Source organism: Heliangelus exortis, chromosome 1 (genome assembly GCF_036169615.1).
Source record: "Heliangelus exortis chromosome 1, bHelExo1.hap1, whole genome shotgun sequence".
Taxonomy (NCBI): domain Eukaryota; kingdom Metazoa; phylum Chordata; class Aves; order Apodiformes; family Trochilidae; genus Heliangelus; species Heliangelus exortis.
The window spans coordinates 15,200,916-15,216,966 of record NC_092422.1 but is presented as its reverse complement, the minus strand read 5'-3'; the positions used below and the strand labels follow the sequence as shown (position 1 = coordinate 15,216,966).

Genomic DNA, 16,051 nt, shown 5'->3' with positions numbered 1-16,051 from the left:
ACCAATGTCTCTTCTCCTTTCCTAGCTCCCGTGTTTAATGTTGTCTCAGAGGTACCTTGATTTTATTTTCTTAAATTCCTCTGATTGACATTCATCAGTGCAAACATAAGTGTACTATCACACTTCATTAAAAAAACAAAAGATTTAGGGAAAAATAGAAAAGTGGGGTACTGCTCCGGTACACCAGGGGAGAAAACCTGTTAAGGACAGAGATTTGACTCATATCCTAAAGGATACTGACAGTAAATATAAAAGGTGACAAATCAGGAACTCGTATTACCCACATTATTGAACAGCAGTAGAAAGCAATGTGTGTCCCTGCTGAAGCAGATGAATAGATGTGCCTGTTCCCACTGTATATCCCACTAGCAGCTCCGTGCAACATCTGGTTCCTTGTTTACAGCAACTGTTTTTCATGGGGGAAGTTACTTGGGGAGCTATAAATTTGTAATGCGGCAAATCTAATTTTTAAGATGTAAGAGACTAGAGATTTCTCATTTAAGATGCCTGAGGTCTTAAAAATAATCTGAAGTGATCTTAAGGTAAGGTACAAGTACAGCAAAGCACAATAAAATATTTCATGTCAACCAAAATTCCTTGAGGAAGAGTAAAAAGAAAACAATTTAAAGCATACATTAGGCTCTGTCCTACATTCTCTGTTCTTCTCCAGGCAGGTATTTTGGCTTGAAGAATGGGTTATTTTAAAAATAAAATATTGCATTTAGTCTTTTTTTTTTTTTTTTTGCTGTCTTATGGACATTATCTATGTGAATGTGCAGTTTAGTCTCAGAGTGAAAATATTGAACTAGTAATTTGACTGAAAATAGCTGATCTTACAGTAAAATAAGTATTCCCCGGAGAATGTAGAAGAGTTTCCTTAAAAATTATGTTACTAATATTAAAAAAAAATTAGTCAAAAATCATAGTGCGGTTCTGTAAATTCTAATTCAATCACAGACAGCAGACATTTATGCTACATTGATTTTAATAAATTTTAAGAGGGTTACACTGTGCCCTTCTTGTCTAGATGGCTGCGACAACAAATCCAAGATCCTTCACAAATAATAAAGAATGTATTATGTTCAACCACATACTAGTGGCAAATTTCATGCAAAGTGCTATGACTCCAAAGTAAAACTGAGTGTTTCACTTACCAAGCAGAGGTATAATTCTAGAAAAGTATCTTACCAGGTTGGCAACAATATAATGGTATCCTTTAACATGTTTTCCCACACTCACGATCTGTACAGAAGAAATAAGACCAAAACAAAAACAAAAACAAACAAACAAACAAAACAAAAAAAAAAAAAAAAAAAAAAAAAAAGAAAAAAAAAAAGAAAAAGAAAAACATCATATTGTTTTCTCTAGAAAGCTTTTTCCATAACCAGAGAAGTATAAATTCTAAATACTATATCATCAGCAATATAGTGTTGATAGTCTTTCTGCAATAAGATAGCTGCAACTTTCCAGGTGCTTAATTAAGGGAAGAAGTTAAAATGAAAGTGAGTAAAATAATGAATTTTTTAATCTGAGTGTCTTACATGATTGATAATGTTACTGTAGTATACTGTGTTATCAAATAAAGCAATTATCTATGGGATACAAATTCAGAATGAGGTGGTCACACATCGGCCAGAAAGCCTACCAGCTGATGTACCTTTTCATTCTAAATAAGTGAGGAATTTATGAATCAAACTGGGTTTTCATCTCTTGGAATCAAAGCTGTTTGCCCTTGAGGTGGCCAAGTACTAAAAGTGTTACTTAACTCCTAGTAATATGTTAAAGACTTGGGGAACAGGCTCCTACAGCCTTGATATCGCAATATCCCACAGCCTTGATCAGCAATAGGATTTAAACAGGAACTACATCAACCCACACTTGTATCTGTATTATTGCCATTCCTGTGATGGAATGCCTCTTATTTAATGTACTAAATCTAAAAAATGAGGGAAGAATTTTTTGTCTGTAGAAAATTGTTAATAGTTTCATTACAGATTAAAGACGCTTTCACTAGAGTAAATTAGCAGTAAAACCTATAACATGAAACTTGCACTTAAGAACAGTCATTTTAGACTTCTTTTAACTCTTATTTTTGATAGGTTACTACTCATTTAGAAAAAGTCTGCTTACAGCCCCAACATGAGAGATTTTTTTCCTCACAGAATCATCTCCACAAAGCATTTTATATTTCCTTTATGCAAAGATACAGGCAGTTTACTTGGTAAGTACTGGGAAGCTTATAGATCTGTCTACTTTCCTGCTTTTAAATCTTAGCTCTAGGTCTTGTCTACAGAGCTGGTCACATCTTGACTTCATGAATCACATTTTATGTTCAAATGACAGATCAGACATTCACTAAGCCCTGCAGCCCATTTTTCCAGTGTGGCAAAAACCCCCAAATATAACATTTTGGAGATGAGAGACAAGTTGCTGAAGGACTAAATAATTTGGCCAAAGACACCCAAGGATCTAGGTTCTAAACTGGATTAAGACTTGGATATAGTTGATTCCTTGCTCAATATGTCACAATAAGTCAATTTGCTTCTACAGCAGAGTAGAAGGGAAACTCAAAGGGATGTGTCATAAGCATCTTGTCAGAACTGTTTTAATTTCATAATTTTTAGGTAATAAAGTGAATAAACCATCTGTATCTTATCCTTTTGTTCTTCTTTTATATTTGCAGTCTGTAGCTAAAATGATTGTGTTTAAAAAGCAAAGCATAAGCTGAAAAAAAGGCCCAAAAGACACTGTCATTCCAAGCCGTAACACTTTTCCACCATTCATATAAATGAATTTCTTATTTTGTACTCAGCCTAACTCCCATTAGGATCTGTGATTAAATATCATTGCTACCCCCATCACTGAGGGGTGGCAGAGGGAGAAATTACATTTTCCCTGTCACCAGCACAACACAAGTGAGAAGGGGGCTTGTCAAGCCTTTTGTTATGCATTGAATGCAAGGGGTTCAAATCCCTGCTGGCAGAATCAGAGTTCAGTGGCTTCAATGGGGATGTGCTCCCTGACACCAATAATGCTTTTACATCTGTATTCCTTCAGCAATGCATGGCCAGGGAAACTGAGATAGATTACAGGGAAACTGAGATAGATCAAAATCTTGCATTTTTAAATCCTGACAGTATCAGCCTGAATGTAAGTGGACCAACAACATATCATAGAATCATAGAATTGGCTGGGTTGGAAGGGACCTCAGAGATCATCAAGTCCAACCCTTGATCCACTACCGCTGCAGTTACCAGACCATGGCACTGAGTGCCACATCCAGTCTCTTTTTAAATATCTCCAGGGATGGAGAATCCACCACTTTCCAGGGCAGCCCATTCCAACGCTTGATCACCCACTCAGTAAAGAAATTCTTTCTAATGTCCAACCTAAACCTCCCCTGGCACAACTTGAGACCGTGCCCTCTTGTCTTTCTGAGGGTTGCCTGGGAAAAGAGACCAACCTCCCCCTGGCTACAACCTCCTTTCAGGGAGTTGTAGAGAGTGATGAGGTCTCCCCTGAGCCTCCTCTTCTTCAGGCTGAACAGCCCCAGCTCCCTCAGCCTCTCCTCATAGGATCTGTGCTCGAGTCCCTTCACCAGCCTAGTTGCCCTCCTTTGGACCTGCTCCAGGACCTCGATCTCCTTCCTGAACTGAGGGGCCCAGAACTGGACACAGGACTCGAGGTGTGGCCTCACCAGCGCTTAGTACAGGGGCATATAACATGCTCATGACAACCAGATTCTCAGCTTGGGCAAATCACTGCATCTCCCTTCAAGCTCTTGGAAGCTGACGTAGCTTTGGCAATTTACACCCTTAGTGATCTGCTCCATGGTTTAATTTCATAACATTAATTGTGATGATCATTGAAACATACCAGTCAAATAAAACAAGCACATGATCAACGTGCAACTACTAAGGACATCAGATACTAGTCCATAGCTATCACACTGGAAATGAGTAAATACTTCAAATGATTAGTCAGATTTACTTCTGTGTTTGCTTCTAGCTAATGCACACAGAAATAACTGCAGAATTCTTAGATTAAGTGTGAACAATACAGAATATTTTTGAAAATAACATTTTACTTTTTCACTGTATTTTCTCGAACCTTGTCTGTAAGGGTGAGTGATAAAGGTATGTGTTCATGAATCACCTAGTCTTAACTTCCTTTATAAACAGTGGAAAAAGCAGGCACTTTGAGGAAATGATTCATCTTATCCTAAAGCACACATCTAAAATTAATTAGACAGTTTGTGCCTTGAAAGTGCATATTTTTCTGCACTGAAGAGAAAAACAGTTGATGATGATTAGGTCTGATGTAGACATCGTCATTTTATATTCCTAATGCTAACTGAGATGAATTTCACCCTAAGAATGTTGGTCTTGCAGACACAGAAGAGAAATGAAGCCATATGGCTTGCATTTCCAACAAAGACTGGATACAATTCAGATTTTGAATTTGAGAATGTTTTTGGTATTGATCACTCACAGTTTGCAAGCCAAGAATTGCTTATAATTTAGGAACAAAGGGTCTGTTTAGTGAGACAACTTTCTCATACTTCTGAATATCTAAAATATACATAATAATGTTTTTCTCTCAGATAATGAAACATGCAGATGCACTGAGACAAATCAAGTCTTTCATATCAATAGAAGGAGCTTCTGACAGCCACTCAATCCAGAATGCAAACTCTCTCTTCTCTATCATTTAACTGGTTTTCAGTGACTGGAGTTCTAACAGAGATGAGACCTCAACCATTGCATACACAGAGCAGTAGATATTGCCCTGAACCACAAGCTAAACAGATGAGTGCTGCTGAGTGAGGGAAGAATGTTTTGCTTCTATGGCAGAGTGGAGGGGGTTGGGGTGGTAAAAGATGCAGCAAAACTGTTCTGAAAGGGAGAACCAGGACTAAGATTTTGACAGATGAGAGCGTTCCAGTGTTGGGGCACCTTAAAAGCACAGGTAGTTCCTCATGTACCCTAAATTCAGACTGAAGGGCCAAGCTCAATCACAGTGTAGAGAGAGGGTAGAGTTCCACTGCCTAACATCATTAGAAGGCAGGGAAGATGATAGGACAGGATCTGGACACCAAAAGTGTTGGTGGCAAAGGGGTTGGCATGCATAGCATGCGTGTTTCAGGGTTTTACTCTGGACTATCTGTGGCCTGGTCACTAGATTGAGCTCACACTGCACTTCAGGGCTGCTTCTGCACACATCTTGTTGGCATTATCCAAAAAAACCCCACTGTTTGTGTATTTTGAACATCCCACTGATGTAAAATGCAGTACAGTAAATGTCTGTAATGAGGAGATTCACTTCAGAAGAGCACATTCCTGCCTGTGAGCCCCCATTCTCTTAGACAGACCCTGAACATCCATGGGACAGGTGGCAGATCCTTGTATAGCACAACACTGAGCAGTGAGAATGGTCTTCATTTTAAAAGAAAGGACCCAAGGAGAGGGTGATGCTGCCACAGGCACCCATGGTGGCTCTGTCTAAGGAAAATGTGGTCTAGCTAGGCTCTTAACCTGGCCAGCTGCAAAACCTGAGACAAAATGAATCAAATATGGGCTTTGCCAGTCCCATAGACAGCTATATACCTTGAAAGTGCTGATACAGTAGGTCAGGAGGACCCTCTGCATGTGTAACTGTCCTCTTCTTTGCTTCAGGATGCTTCAATTCAAAACTGTCCTAGTGGCAAAATCCTGAGTGAGCGTGATCAGATCCATTCTTCCATCCTCACGTAGTAGTTCTTCACTTGTACCTTTTAAAATTTTATTTTTGCTCTGTACTCCCACTCTGACATCCCCTTCAGCACAGCACATAGGCATTGCACCTGACTTCTGATGTGTGAGAGTTTAAGGTGACCTCATCTTTCTCAGGAAAATTTTAGTAAAAAGGTGTTGGCAGTGGTGTACTGATTAGTGACTTCTTTGGGGAAGGATGAGAGGAGAGGAAAGCAGGATGCTGTACTGGCTTCTGTATATTGTTCTGAATATTTTACTTCAATGAACAAGGTGGCTAGAAGCTAGAGTTGGAGTTTTTTACACTCTTATTTGTAAAAATGAAGAAATAATCAACACTGAAGAAGAATGAATTAGAAAATGCCAAATTGCCATGCACAGGAAAAAGAACAAGAGCCATTCCATGTAGTATCCAGCAGTGACACTATTAGTGAACCTCCCTTGAGAGAGGTTCTCCCCCCCCTCTATTCTGCCCTGGGAAGGCACCATCTGGAACACTGCAACCAGTTCTGGGCTCCCCAGTTCATGAAGGACAAAGAACTACTGGAGAGAGTCCAGCATAGAGCCATGAAGATGATGAAGGGGCTGTAGCACTGATCATATGAGAAAGGCTGAGAGCTGGGTCTGTTCAAACTGGAAAAGAGAAGACTGAGGGGGAATCTCATCAATGATTATAAATATTTAAAGGTGTCAGGAGTATGGGACCAGACTCTTCTCAGTGAGAGGACAAGAGGAAACGCTTACAAATTGAAGCACAGGAGGTTCAACTGAAACAAAAGGAAAAAATTCTTTACTGTGAGCGTAACAGAGCACAAGAACAGGCTGCCCAGAGAGCTGGTGGAGCCTCCATCTCTGAAGATATTAAAAGCCCATCAGGACATGATCCTGTGTGATCCACTCTAGGTGATCCTGCTCTAGCAAGAGGGTTGAAGTAGAAGATCTTCAGGGATCCCTTTCATCCTCTGACATTCTGTGATTCTGTGCGACTACTTAATTTCAGTAGGTGTAACAGGATAGAATCAAAGACAGTGAAACACTGAAGCCATCAGACTATTAGAGTTGTTCAAAATCTGATACAATATTTTTTCCAAATATTTTTCTGTATGTTAGTATTCTCAGAAAAGCGAACTTTGGGGAAAAAAGAGCCTTAAGCTCTACTGACATCACCAAATGCATTTACATATAAGAAACTGAAAAGAACAATATGACTTGAGAATTTTTAGTTACAGATCTACCACACTGCAATTAAGAAAATACCTTATACTGATTTCAGTGATTCTACTGGTTATCAAAAGTAATTAAAATTATTCAACTGACTTTGAAGTGTGGTAAAAGCAGGGGCAGAGATACCTGAATCAAACTTAGGCTTTAGCCACAACTCTGAACTTTATGACTTTAAACACACAACATGTTTTTTCCATTTAGGTGAATAATAGCCTAGCCTAGGAAATTCAGAAACCACTCCACTATCAAATAGAAGATCTATGATTGTCTGCTTTGATGATTTTATTTTTTTTCCTTTTCTCCAGGAGTGACAAGTTCACTGACTTTTAAAAAAACATTTCCAGAATTACATTAGCATCTGAACAGAGAATCAGGCCCCAAGTCACCCTGTGTTCTCTACTCCTATGAAATGGATATCACATACAACTCATTTTAAAAGAATGCTTAACTTCTGTAGCAGGAAATGTCCTCGTTATGATTTCCAGAAGATGGAGGTCAGTACAGCTGGAGTGAAAAGGACTTATTTTCATTTAAATCTCTTCAAAGGGTGATAGCTGTGCATTACCAATGGGACCTTAACAAAGGTTTTCCTCTTTGCTATTGTGTCACAATCCGCTGCCTTAAGAAAAAGAATACCTGCAATAAAATGAGGTCTGTCTAACACAATATAAAAAGTCTGGAGACTTGTTAAAGATGGAAGATTGACACCTGACCTGAAATGTTGTGGCAGAAATGGCGATGATATAAACCAGAACTGAAATGGGATTTTATACAATATCTGAGGCAAGGATAAATCTTTTACAAAGCCATAAAAAAGCAATTGAGAAACAACCTTAATTTTAACAGCTAGTTCTCATGAAAGGGCACTGCTGTGGGAAAGGGTGGGTTATTAACGCCACCAGAGAGGATGATAAGAAGGCAACAAAGAAAACAGAAGTGGTTCCTTAACAAACTGGCATGTTTTCCTCTCTTGTGAAGGCAGGTGGGTGCTGAGCTGGCACTGCTGTGTTGAGCAGAGGGGAAGGTGCTTCCCACACAGCCCCTACTCCCACGGCCAGCTGGCAGGGCAGGGCAGCTGAACATGGATGGTTGCTTTCTTCTGCTGCTAAAGTTGTTTGCATTCAAAACCTGTTCCTGGGGAAGACTCACTCAGAAGTAAATGGGATATGCAGACTCATAGGTGAGGGGAAAGAGAAAGGGAGTAAAACTTCACAAGTACCACCAACCATTGGCATTCATCCTTTGTCTTCTACCACTTATTTCTTCTTCCAGTAGCTTAAAAAAACTATTTCTGAGCCCCAAACCTCATCAGTTGTGTGATGCAGTGACAAAATGTGTTTTTATTATGGTGCAATGTGGGTTTATTATTGTATACAATCCCAAATGCTTCACAGTAAATGGGCCTATGCAGAGTGCTCCTCCTGGCTCTGAGGGGTGAGGAAGATACTGGTGGTGGTGCCAACAGCTGGCTCCCTCAAGGAGAAGAGATATCAGTTTGCATCAAAATTACAGTGTTGCTTAGAAGTAGCTCTGTGGACCTCTAGGGGAAAAAAATGGAGAAAAAGGAGTGATGAGGAAAAGGCACTTTACGAATCTCCCAAACCCACTCTCTCAGAAATACACAGAGAGCTGCTACTGTGCCCTTGGTAGTGTAAGTCCAACAATGCTGCTACTGGCCCAAATTACTGTGTTCCATGCACACACCAAATTCTTTGGCTAATGATTTGTTCCTGTGGTTCTTTGTGAGCCTTTTGTTCCGCAAATGAAAAAGAGAAAATACTGAGACTGTGAGAGATGAGGCAACTCCATGCCATTTCTGACTCAAGATAAAGAAATCCTTGTTACACAATTAAAGAACATGTAAAAGAAATGAGATCTCTCAATACTTTTCTGTGTTGTGGTAGTGATTCTTTGTGCCAATGCACTGCTGTGTTCATGAAAAAACAGGGAAGGAGAAGAAATTATGGAGGAATTATTGATTTAATAATCTTTAATTCATGTGTTTCATGTGTCTGGCTAATTTCTGACATTTAATAAAGTAATATGTTGTTGTTATTGGTTTTAGTGTTATTATATTATGAAACTAACCAAGGCAGTGATCTGGCTTAAAATCTGAATGGCATTTGCAAAAATGCCAGCTGCTAGCTACAGTGAGTAGAAATACTGGAAGTTAAGATGAGAAAAAAGCAGTTTTTTAAAAAAGCAAATTTTAATACTTGATCAATTTAGAGAAAGTAAATGCTAGTTTTTCAGTTTTAGCACTGCCATGTCAAGGAGTGGAATATGTCGGCTTCAGTACTGTTCTCCATTTACAAATTTACTTACTTTAATTATTCTGCTAATAATAATAATCAGTCTTGTTGTGACAGCCTGCTCTATTTTAACCATGAGAGAGATTCAGTTTTCAGTGCCAGCACATAGATGGTACTTTTCAGCTACATATCTCAAGGGTCTCTAAGGCCAGGGAAGGTCAGAATCAGCAATGCCAAACAACACATTGAAAAACTGAGTTGGTTAGACAGCTATGAACATGATCAGAGACACATTGTGCAGCTACATTCATTGGTGTTGAAACATACTGTTAATTTTTTATTAATCAGAGTTTATTGGCCTGTAATTTTTACAAGATAAGATTAATGATACTAATACTTTGTTATGTCACAGCTTTACATTTGTGTTTATTTTTTAGTATTACAAAGTACATTATTTTTATTATTATGTATCAATTCATCTGTGTACATAAACATTAAATATGTTTTACCTTTGTGTTTAAAGGCAAATACAGCACTGGATGAGCAATGAAGCTTGATCTTTCTGATACACAACACCGACTGAGCTGAGTAAAGAGGTGCCAGTCTACTGGGAAGAATTCTGTTTAGTACTTACAGGCAAGGAAGGGCAGGGAGCAAGAAAAAAAGATTGGAATCATCCAGTCTGGGAGGCCAGGAGTCAGACTGGTATCTCTGACAGCAAAACTGATTCAGTATAGAAAATTCAGAAGACAATGATGCTCACAGTGAACACCTTGGAAGACAATTAACACACAGGGTGCTGGGGTTTGAACTTTGTCAGATGGAGCTGGGTCGGAGGGGGTGGAGCTGCTACAGATGGAAAAGGAAAGGAAAGCCATTGCCACTCTTGCAGAAAGGAGAAACATTTTTTTGCTGAATAGACTTCTGTGTATGTTTGCATGCATGTGTTTATGTATGCATCTGTGTGAACAATTCTAGAAACAAACATCGCCAATGTTATTGCATATGAAAAAGCTTGAGAAAACAGAAATTAGGAGTAGTAATATGCTCTTTCAGAAAGAAGTAAACATAAAGGTCCTAGGCAGATGCAATTACAGTTAGCTTGTGTTTTCCAGTTTGCTTTGCCAAGCTCTTTATGAAGGTCATTATAGAGACTCAGTTAAACCTTCTTCCTCTCAAAAATCTGCCCAAGAGGACTATCCACAACTAGGAGGAACTAGCAGACTATTTAGTACCAAAGAATGAGGAACCAAAATACTGGAGAAGGATGTAGACTGGTTTGATGAAGGATTTTTTTGGATATCATCACCTGAAGTAGCACAGGGGTTGATGTGATCATGCTAGTGTTCCTTCTTGTTGTTTCTGGTGCAAGCACATTATAGCTTTGCAAGAATGAACACAAGCTGATACACAGTCCATCCAGTCATAAGGGATTTTTTAACACAAAACGTGGCTATAGGGGTGCAAACAGTGTAATGAGTAACAAATAAGTTCATCTATGCAAATATGTGTCTTGTTTCTTGGCCCCTCAGCCTTACTCCACAAACACAGCAGGGCAGGTTAGGGAGACAGTGGACAGGAAAAAGCTTTGTAAGAAAGATACTTGGGGTTCTAGTAGAGGAGTTTACCAAGAGCCAGCCATGTACCCTCATGGCAAAGGCAGCCGAGAGGCTCCTGGGCTGCACTGACAGCATCTCAGGGTGATCCTTCCCCTCTGCTGGAATCCTGTGAGACACATCTAGAGCAGTGCTGGGCTGCCCAGTGTAAGAGGGGGTGTTCAAAATTGGACTGGATGAGTAACCTGATATAAGATTGCTGCCTTGAGCACAGGGAGCATCCAGATGACCTTCAAAGATGACTTACACCATAATTATTTTATTGCTCTGTTTGTAGAATAGAGTTGCTCCTGTCACTAGTTCACAGTCTGGATTTCAAAAGTGGGTCCAAAATCTGGGAACAAATCTCAGGGCTCTAAGACTTCAATTTTTTTTTAAATTTTTTATTTTTTAAAATTATTTTCATTTTTATTTCCTGGCACATTCTTTGTTCTGCATTGCTTAATAGGTGCAGAGAATGAGAATCCTGGCAGAAAAACCATAACTGGACCATAACTATTAACTTCCCACTACAGCATTTCATGCTTTTGAAAGCTTCCTTATTTAATTTTAAATGTCCTTTTGACGTAGATTAACAGGAAAAAGAAAAAAAAAAATGAGAAGCCAAAATAAAAGGGCTAAAGTATTTACGGTTAACAAAACTATCAATCACTATCTAAATGGTTCTTATATTCCACTTTTCAGCTTAATTGTAAAATCTATTTGGAGCACTGAATTCATTGTATAGCTGAACACATTTCAGAGCACTAAACAAACTACAAGTAATGACTGTGAGATCAGCTATAGTTGAACAAATGACAGTCTGCTTCTCTAGTAATAAGAGTTATTAGTGTCTGAAGAAGTAAAAAGAACAAATACAATGGTTGAACAAATAACCTATTTTCACTGAAATCTTAAAAAAATTTTTTCTGTTATTTTTCAAATCTGACCACAATTTCACCATTTTATTGCACCTCACTCTTGCATGAAAGTCAGCAAATTGAGAAATAACAAAAGAAAACTATGACATGTATTTACCAAAGATAAATTATTCCAGCTATCTAAATACAAGTAAAACTTAAAAGGCAGTAAAATGACATTTCTCTAAATATGTGTGTTTCCCTATATATTTTTATATTTTTGTGTTATATTTTGGGGGGTTTTTTGCCCATGCAGGGGGGTTGGAACTAGATAATCTTTAAGGTCCCTTCCAACTCAAACCATTCTTTAATTCTATGATTTAGTCCTCTTTCCTAAGGAGATCACATTTGTGCTACTAAGCTGTCTGTAGGTCTACCAATTTACTATTAAAAAAACTTTTAACACATTCACCTATTTCAACTATTTGAAAGGAAGACAACACCTCTAAAACACTAAGACATCTAAGACACCAAAGGCATCTGAGACATGAAGTCTGTTCAGGCTTTATAATACTGTGTGCTGGGTGGAAAATAGAGATCCACATATTTTTTGCCTCCAAAGGGAGAAGAAGCACCCAGACACTACATCTCCTCTTTGACAGCTACTGGTCAGCACCTGGGTAATATCCAGTCAGTCAACTTTAACACATTTCTTGATTAGCCATAGTAAGTGCTATTTCTTGCTTGCATGGTGTATTTTTGGAGAAGATTTTTATGGTGGTTGTAGTTGTCTAAGAGGAAAAAAAAAAAGCCCACAACACTCAAGGAGGTATCAGTCCTCACTTTCTACTGTTTTAGTAATTTTACACACTACTTCGTTCTGCTATACACAGCTTCTGGATTGCTTCAGATTGTATAGATACAAATTAAACAATGAATAAATGTTTATGAGAATAAAATAATATGAGGAATAAATTTAAAATAAGAAAGTAATAATGTTAAACTGGGAAGCCTAACATAGGGTTTCATAAATTCAGCTTAAACAGATATCTGGTATAAACTTTGTTTGGGGCTTCTCAGTAATAAATAAAAATACACTTCTCTTGTATGCGTACTTGTTTTGAAACATGAGTTCTGTATTTTAAATAGAAATTCAGTAAATACATAATAAGATTATAGGAATGATTTCCTAATTTTGGTACATACATACTTTATCCATAGGCTAAATGGACTTCTGTGTTTTGGTGAATAAGCCAGAAATTGAAAGAGATACACTATTTTAGAATGCAGGAAGAAAAATAAAATTAAAAGAAGGAGTAAGAAAAGAAGGAAAACTCCTAGTGAAAAGTGAGGTTAACACATGGGTCTGATATGTGCTGTTTTATATGCAGGAAATGATTACTTTGCCCTGGACTGTTCAGATGCTGTAGTTGTTTGCTGCCAGTATTTGAGGATTAGTTGGTCAGAAATGGAAATCATATTACAACATGTTCCAAGTAGTCATTTCATCTTAAGCAAAAAGTTCTTTGTATTAAATTCAGGGGAGTACTTCGGGAACACAGCTTAGAAAAAAGAGACACAAGCAGAGAACTTTTCCATCTCTGTTGCTGACTTTCATCTTTTGATTCAAACAGAATATTTTGTGCTTTTAAAGACCACCTGCTGAAAGTGTTGTAAAAAAAGGAATGTTGATAAACAAGGACATAACGGTCCCTGACGGAAGAAAATGAATCACTGATAATGCATCCTGCTATATAAACTGTATCTGTTATATAAAACTGTGGAGGTGACATTTCATCTTTCTGTGTCTTTGTTTTAGCTCCTTTTTTTCTGTCTTGTCCTGGTAAGATGGAAAAGTATTCTCATTTCACGCATGTAGGCAAATGGGGGCTTGAAACAGTTTCTATTCATTTACGCAATACAAAGAGAAGAGTATCATAGTTTATTTTTTAGACTGAAACTGTGGCATTTTTATTGCAGCTGATGAAACAAAGAGCCAAATCAAACTGGCAAGACACTTTATCAGACACTTTCATCAGATACATAAGATCTATTGAAATAACTTATGACATTCTAGAAAACCTTCTCTTAAGCATAAAGTCTTCTGTAACTGTTAAGGGTAGATGTGCTTTCTCCAAAATGGAAATGCACTTTATGAAAGTTCTGGTGAATGCTGGTGAACTAGATCTTCAAAGAATCACTGAACGAGATAATGGTTTGAGATGGAAGCAAACTTAAAAACCATCTTGATCCAAATACCCTGCCATGGGCACGGACACCTTCTATCTTCATTTTACTGCTTTTGCTGCCCATGCACATCACTTAAACATATTGGTTTGGGGGTTATTTCTGGTGGTCAGCAACATTGGTCATGCTCCAGTACTGCATCCGCTGATTTCAAGGGGATGTCAGGGACTTTGGAGCTGTTTAAAGCACCTGAGGTGCCCTGAGAGGCCATGGGAGGGAGCAGTGTATGCCCAGAGCCACACCACCCCTAGTCATACACCAGGTCTACAGTGGTAAATTAAAAAGGGTCATTCTTGTTCTCCACAAAGGTATGTGCACCACCTAATGTGGGCAAGAAAAGAAAACACTTATGGGAAAAGTCTTGATGTATGTGGTCTGCCTTTCAGAGCCTGGGATTGCAAGTCTGGTAGAGGGATGCAAAGGGGGCATGTTAGGCACAGGTAACGAAAAGGTTTTCCTCAGCATTGCTGCTATGATGTTAGGAAGGTTGGGTATTCTTTCATCATCCTGAGAATAAAGTATAAGAAAGAGCTAAAATTATCTTGATTTGTCTAAGCTACAGAAGATTCTCAAGAGTAGGTAGAGATTTACTGACTTAGATAGGTTGAAAATTCTGTCATATTGATGGATCAAAGCAAAAACTCTGCGACCCTGAAGAAATGGATGGGTTGTTCCAGTGCTGTGCTTTGAGATGAGCTACACCAACTGGCACTAACACAGAAATTAAGCAAAACATTTCCAATCAACCCCAAGTATCACCAGTTACTACTGGAGACTGTATAGTCTTGTGTGGGTGAGCATGACCAAAGAAGAGGAGCACAGCACTGTTAAGAAAACCATCACAGTCTTGTAAGTCTTGGTACAGCCTTGAGAGGTAAGTCTGAAAACTCTTCTGAGGCTAAGGCAGTAGCAGGCAATCCACGCCTGGATATAAATTCTTGTGTGCAGGCTGAACACATCTGAAATGAATAATGGCCCTGCTCTCCCTTTCTAGAATGGAAACCTAAAAATAAAACTCTTATGTCTCTAAACTCCACCCTTAAAAGAAGTACAGGTTTAGTTCTTGCCCAAAACATCAGTATCACCACAGAAAACTAAAAAACCTGAAAGAAAGATCATAGGATGAGAAAAACACATCCTGGGATGTGCACAGGGGGAGCCTAGATTTCAGATACATCATTGGGTTCCAGGACTGGAATTTTCCCTGGAGACAAGCCTCAGGTAGGGAGTGTGGAGGCAGCTTCTACACACACCAAAGCACACAGAGAGGAGAAAATAAATGAGAAAAACTAATGAACTAAGAAAACTAGGGGAGACAAAAGGAAATAGAAAATGATAAGATTAAAGTTGCACAAGAAGTGAGGAAACAGCAAGGTGCTGATATATTCATCTGGGCAGCCTGGAAAGGACAGTGAGCAGAAGACAACACAGCAGATAAGTGGGCACCAGTTAAGGGTAGCAGAGCAGTGCATGAGCTCATTTTTCAAACTCAGAAAGCAAAAAAGTCTCCATTCTTCAGTGCTTGAGGTCCACAGATATGAGAAGTGAGAATGTCTATACATACGGCCAGTCACTTGAGAAGAAACCCAGAAGCCCACAAGCCAGTTTCTTGCCCTTCATTAGCATAGATTTAAAAGCAAAGCACTTTGAGTTACTGTGTCATTACTGAGATTTAATTACTTTTCCTAAATGTTCTGCAGAACATTACTTGTACATTGCAAAGTATTACAGTATAGTCACAACTTAGGCTCTCAATTACAGGAGAACTAGGCAGGGAAGAAGTTGAGTTAATTAGAGTCACTGAAGCTTAATCAATTCCTCTGTGTATGCAGAATAGAGCACGCCAAATTTTAGTCCATGTGTGAAGCCACCTTACCTTTCTTGTATAGGTTATTAAAGCTTTCATGCAAAAGGAAAGGTCACTGGCTGATATTTTAAAAGGGCTGTTACTTTGCATTTCTACATTGAGCCAGAGTCTTTTTTGCTTCAATCCCATTTTTGGCAGGCTAAATGTTTTTGTGTCTCAGACTGTTTCTGACTGCCCATCTTTAAGCAGCACTTGATCTTGAAGGCAAAGTGCTTTCATTTTGGAGCACCCCAGTCCTACTCACAGATCAGTTTGT

The 16,051-nt window shown here is 38.6% G+C and overlaps 1 protein-coding gene across 5 annotated transcripts in view; it reads right to left on the bottom strand.

Moving 5' to 3' along the window:
- Window positions 1-16,051, bottom strand: part of GRIA4 (glutamate ionotropic receptor AMPA type subunit 4) — a 217,477-nt gene that overhangs the window by 73,518 nt on the left and 127,908 nt on the right. For all 5 annotated transcript variants that reach the window (XM_071734643.1, XM_071734636.1, XM_071734652.1 and 2 more), the window contains one exon: window positions 1,189-1,242. In XM_071734643.1, coding sequence (XP_071590744.1) covers window positions 1,189-1,242 — 54 coding nt within the window. The remainder of the gene's footprint in view (window positions 1-1,188; window positions 1,243-16,051) is intronic.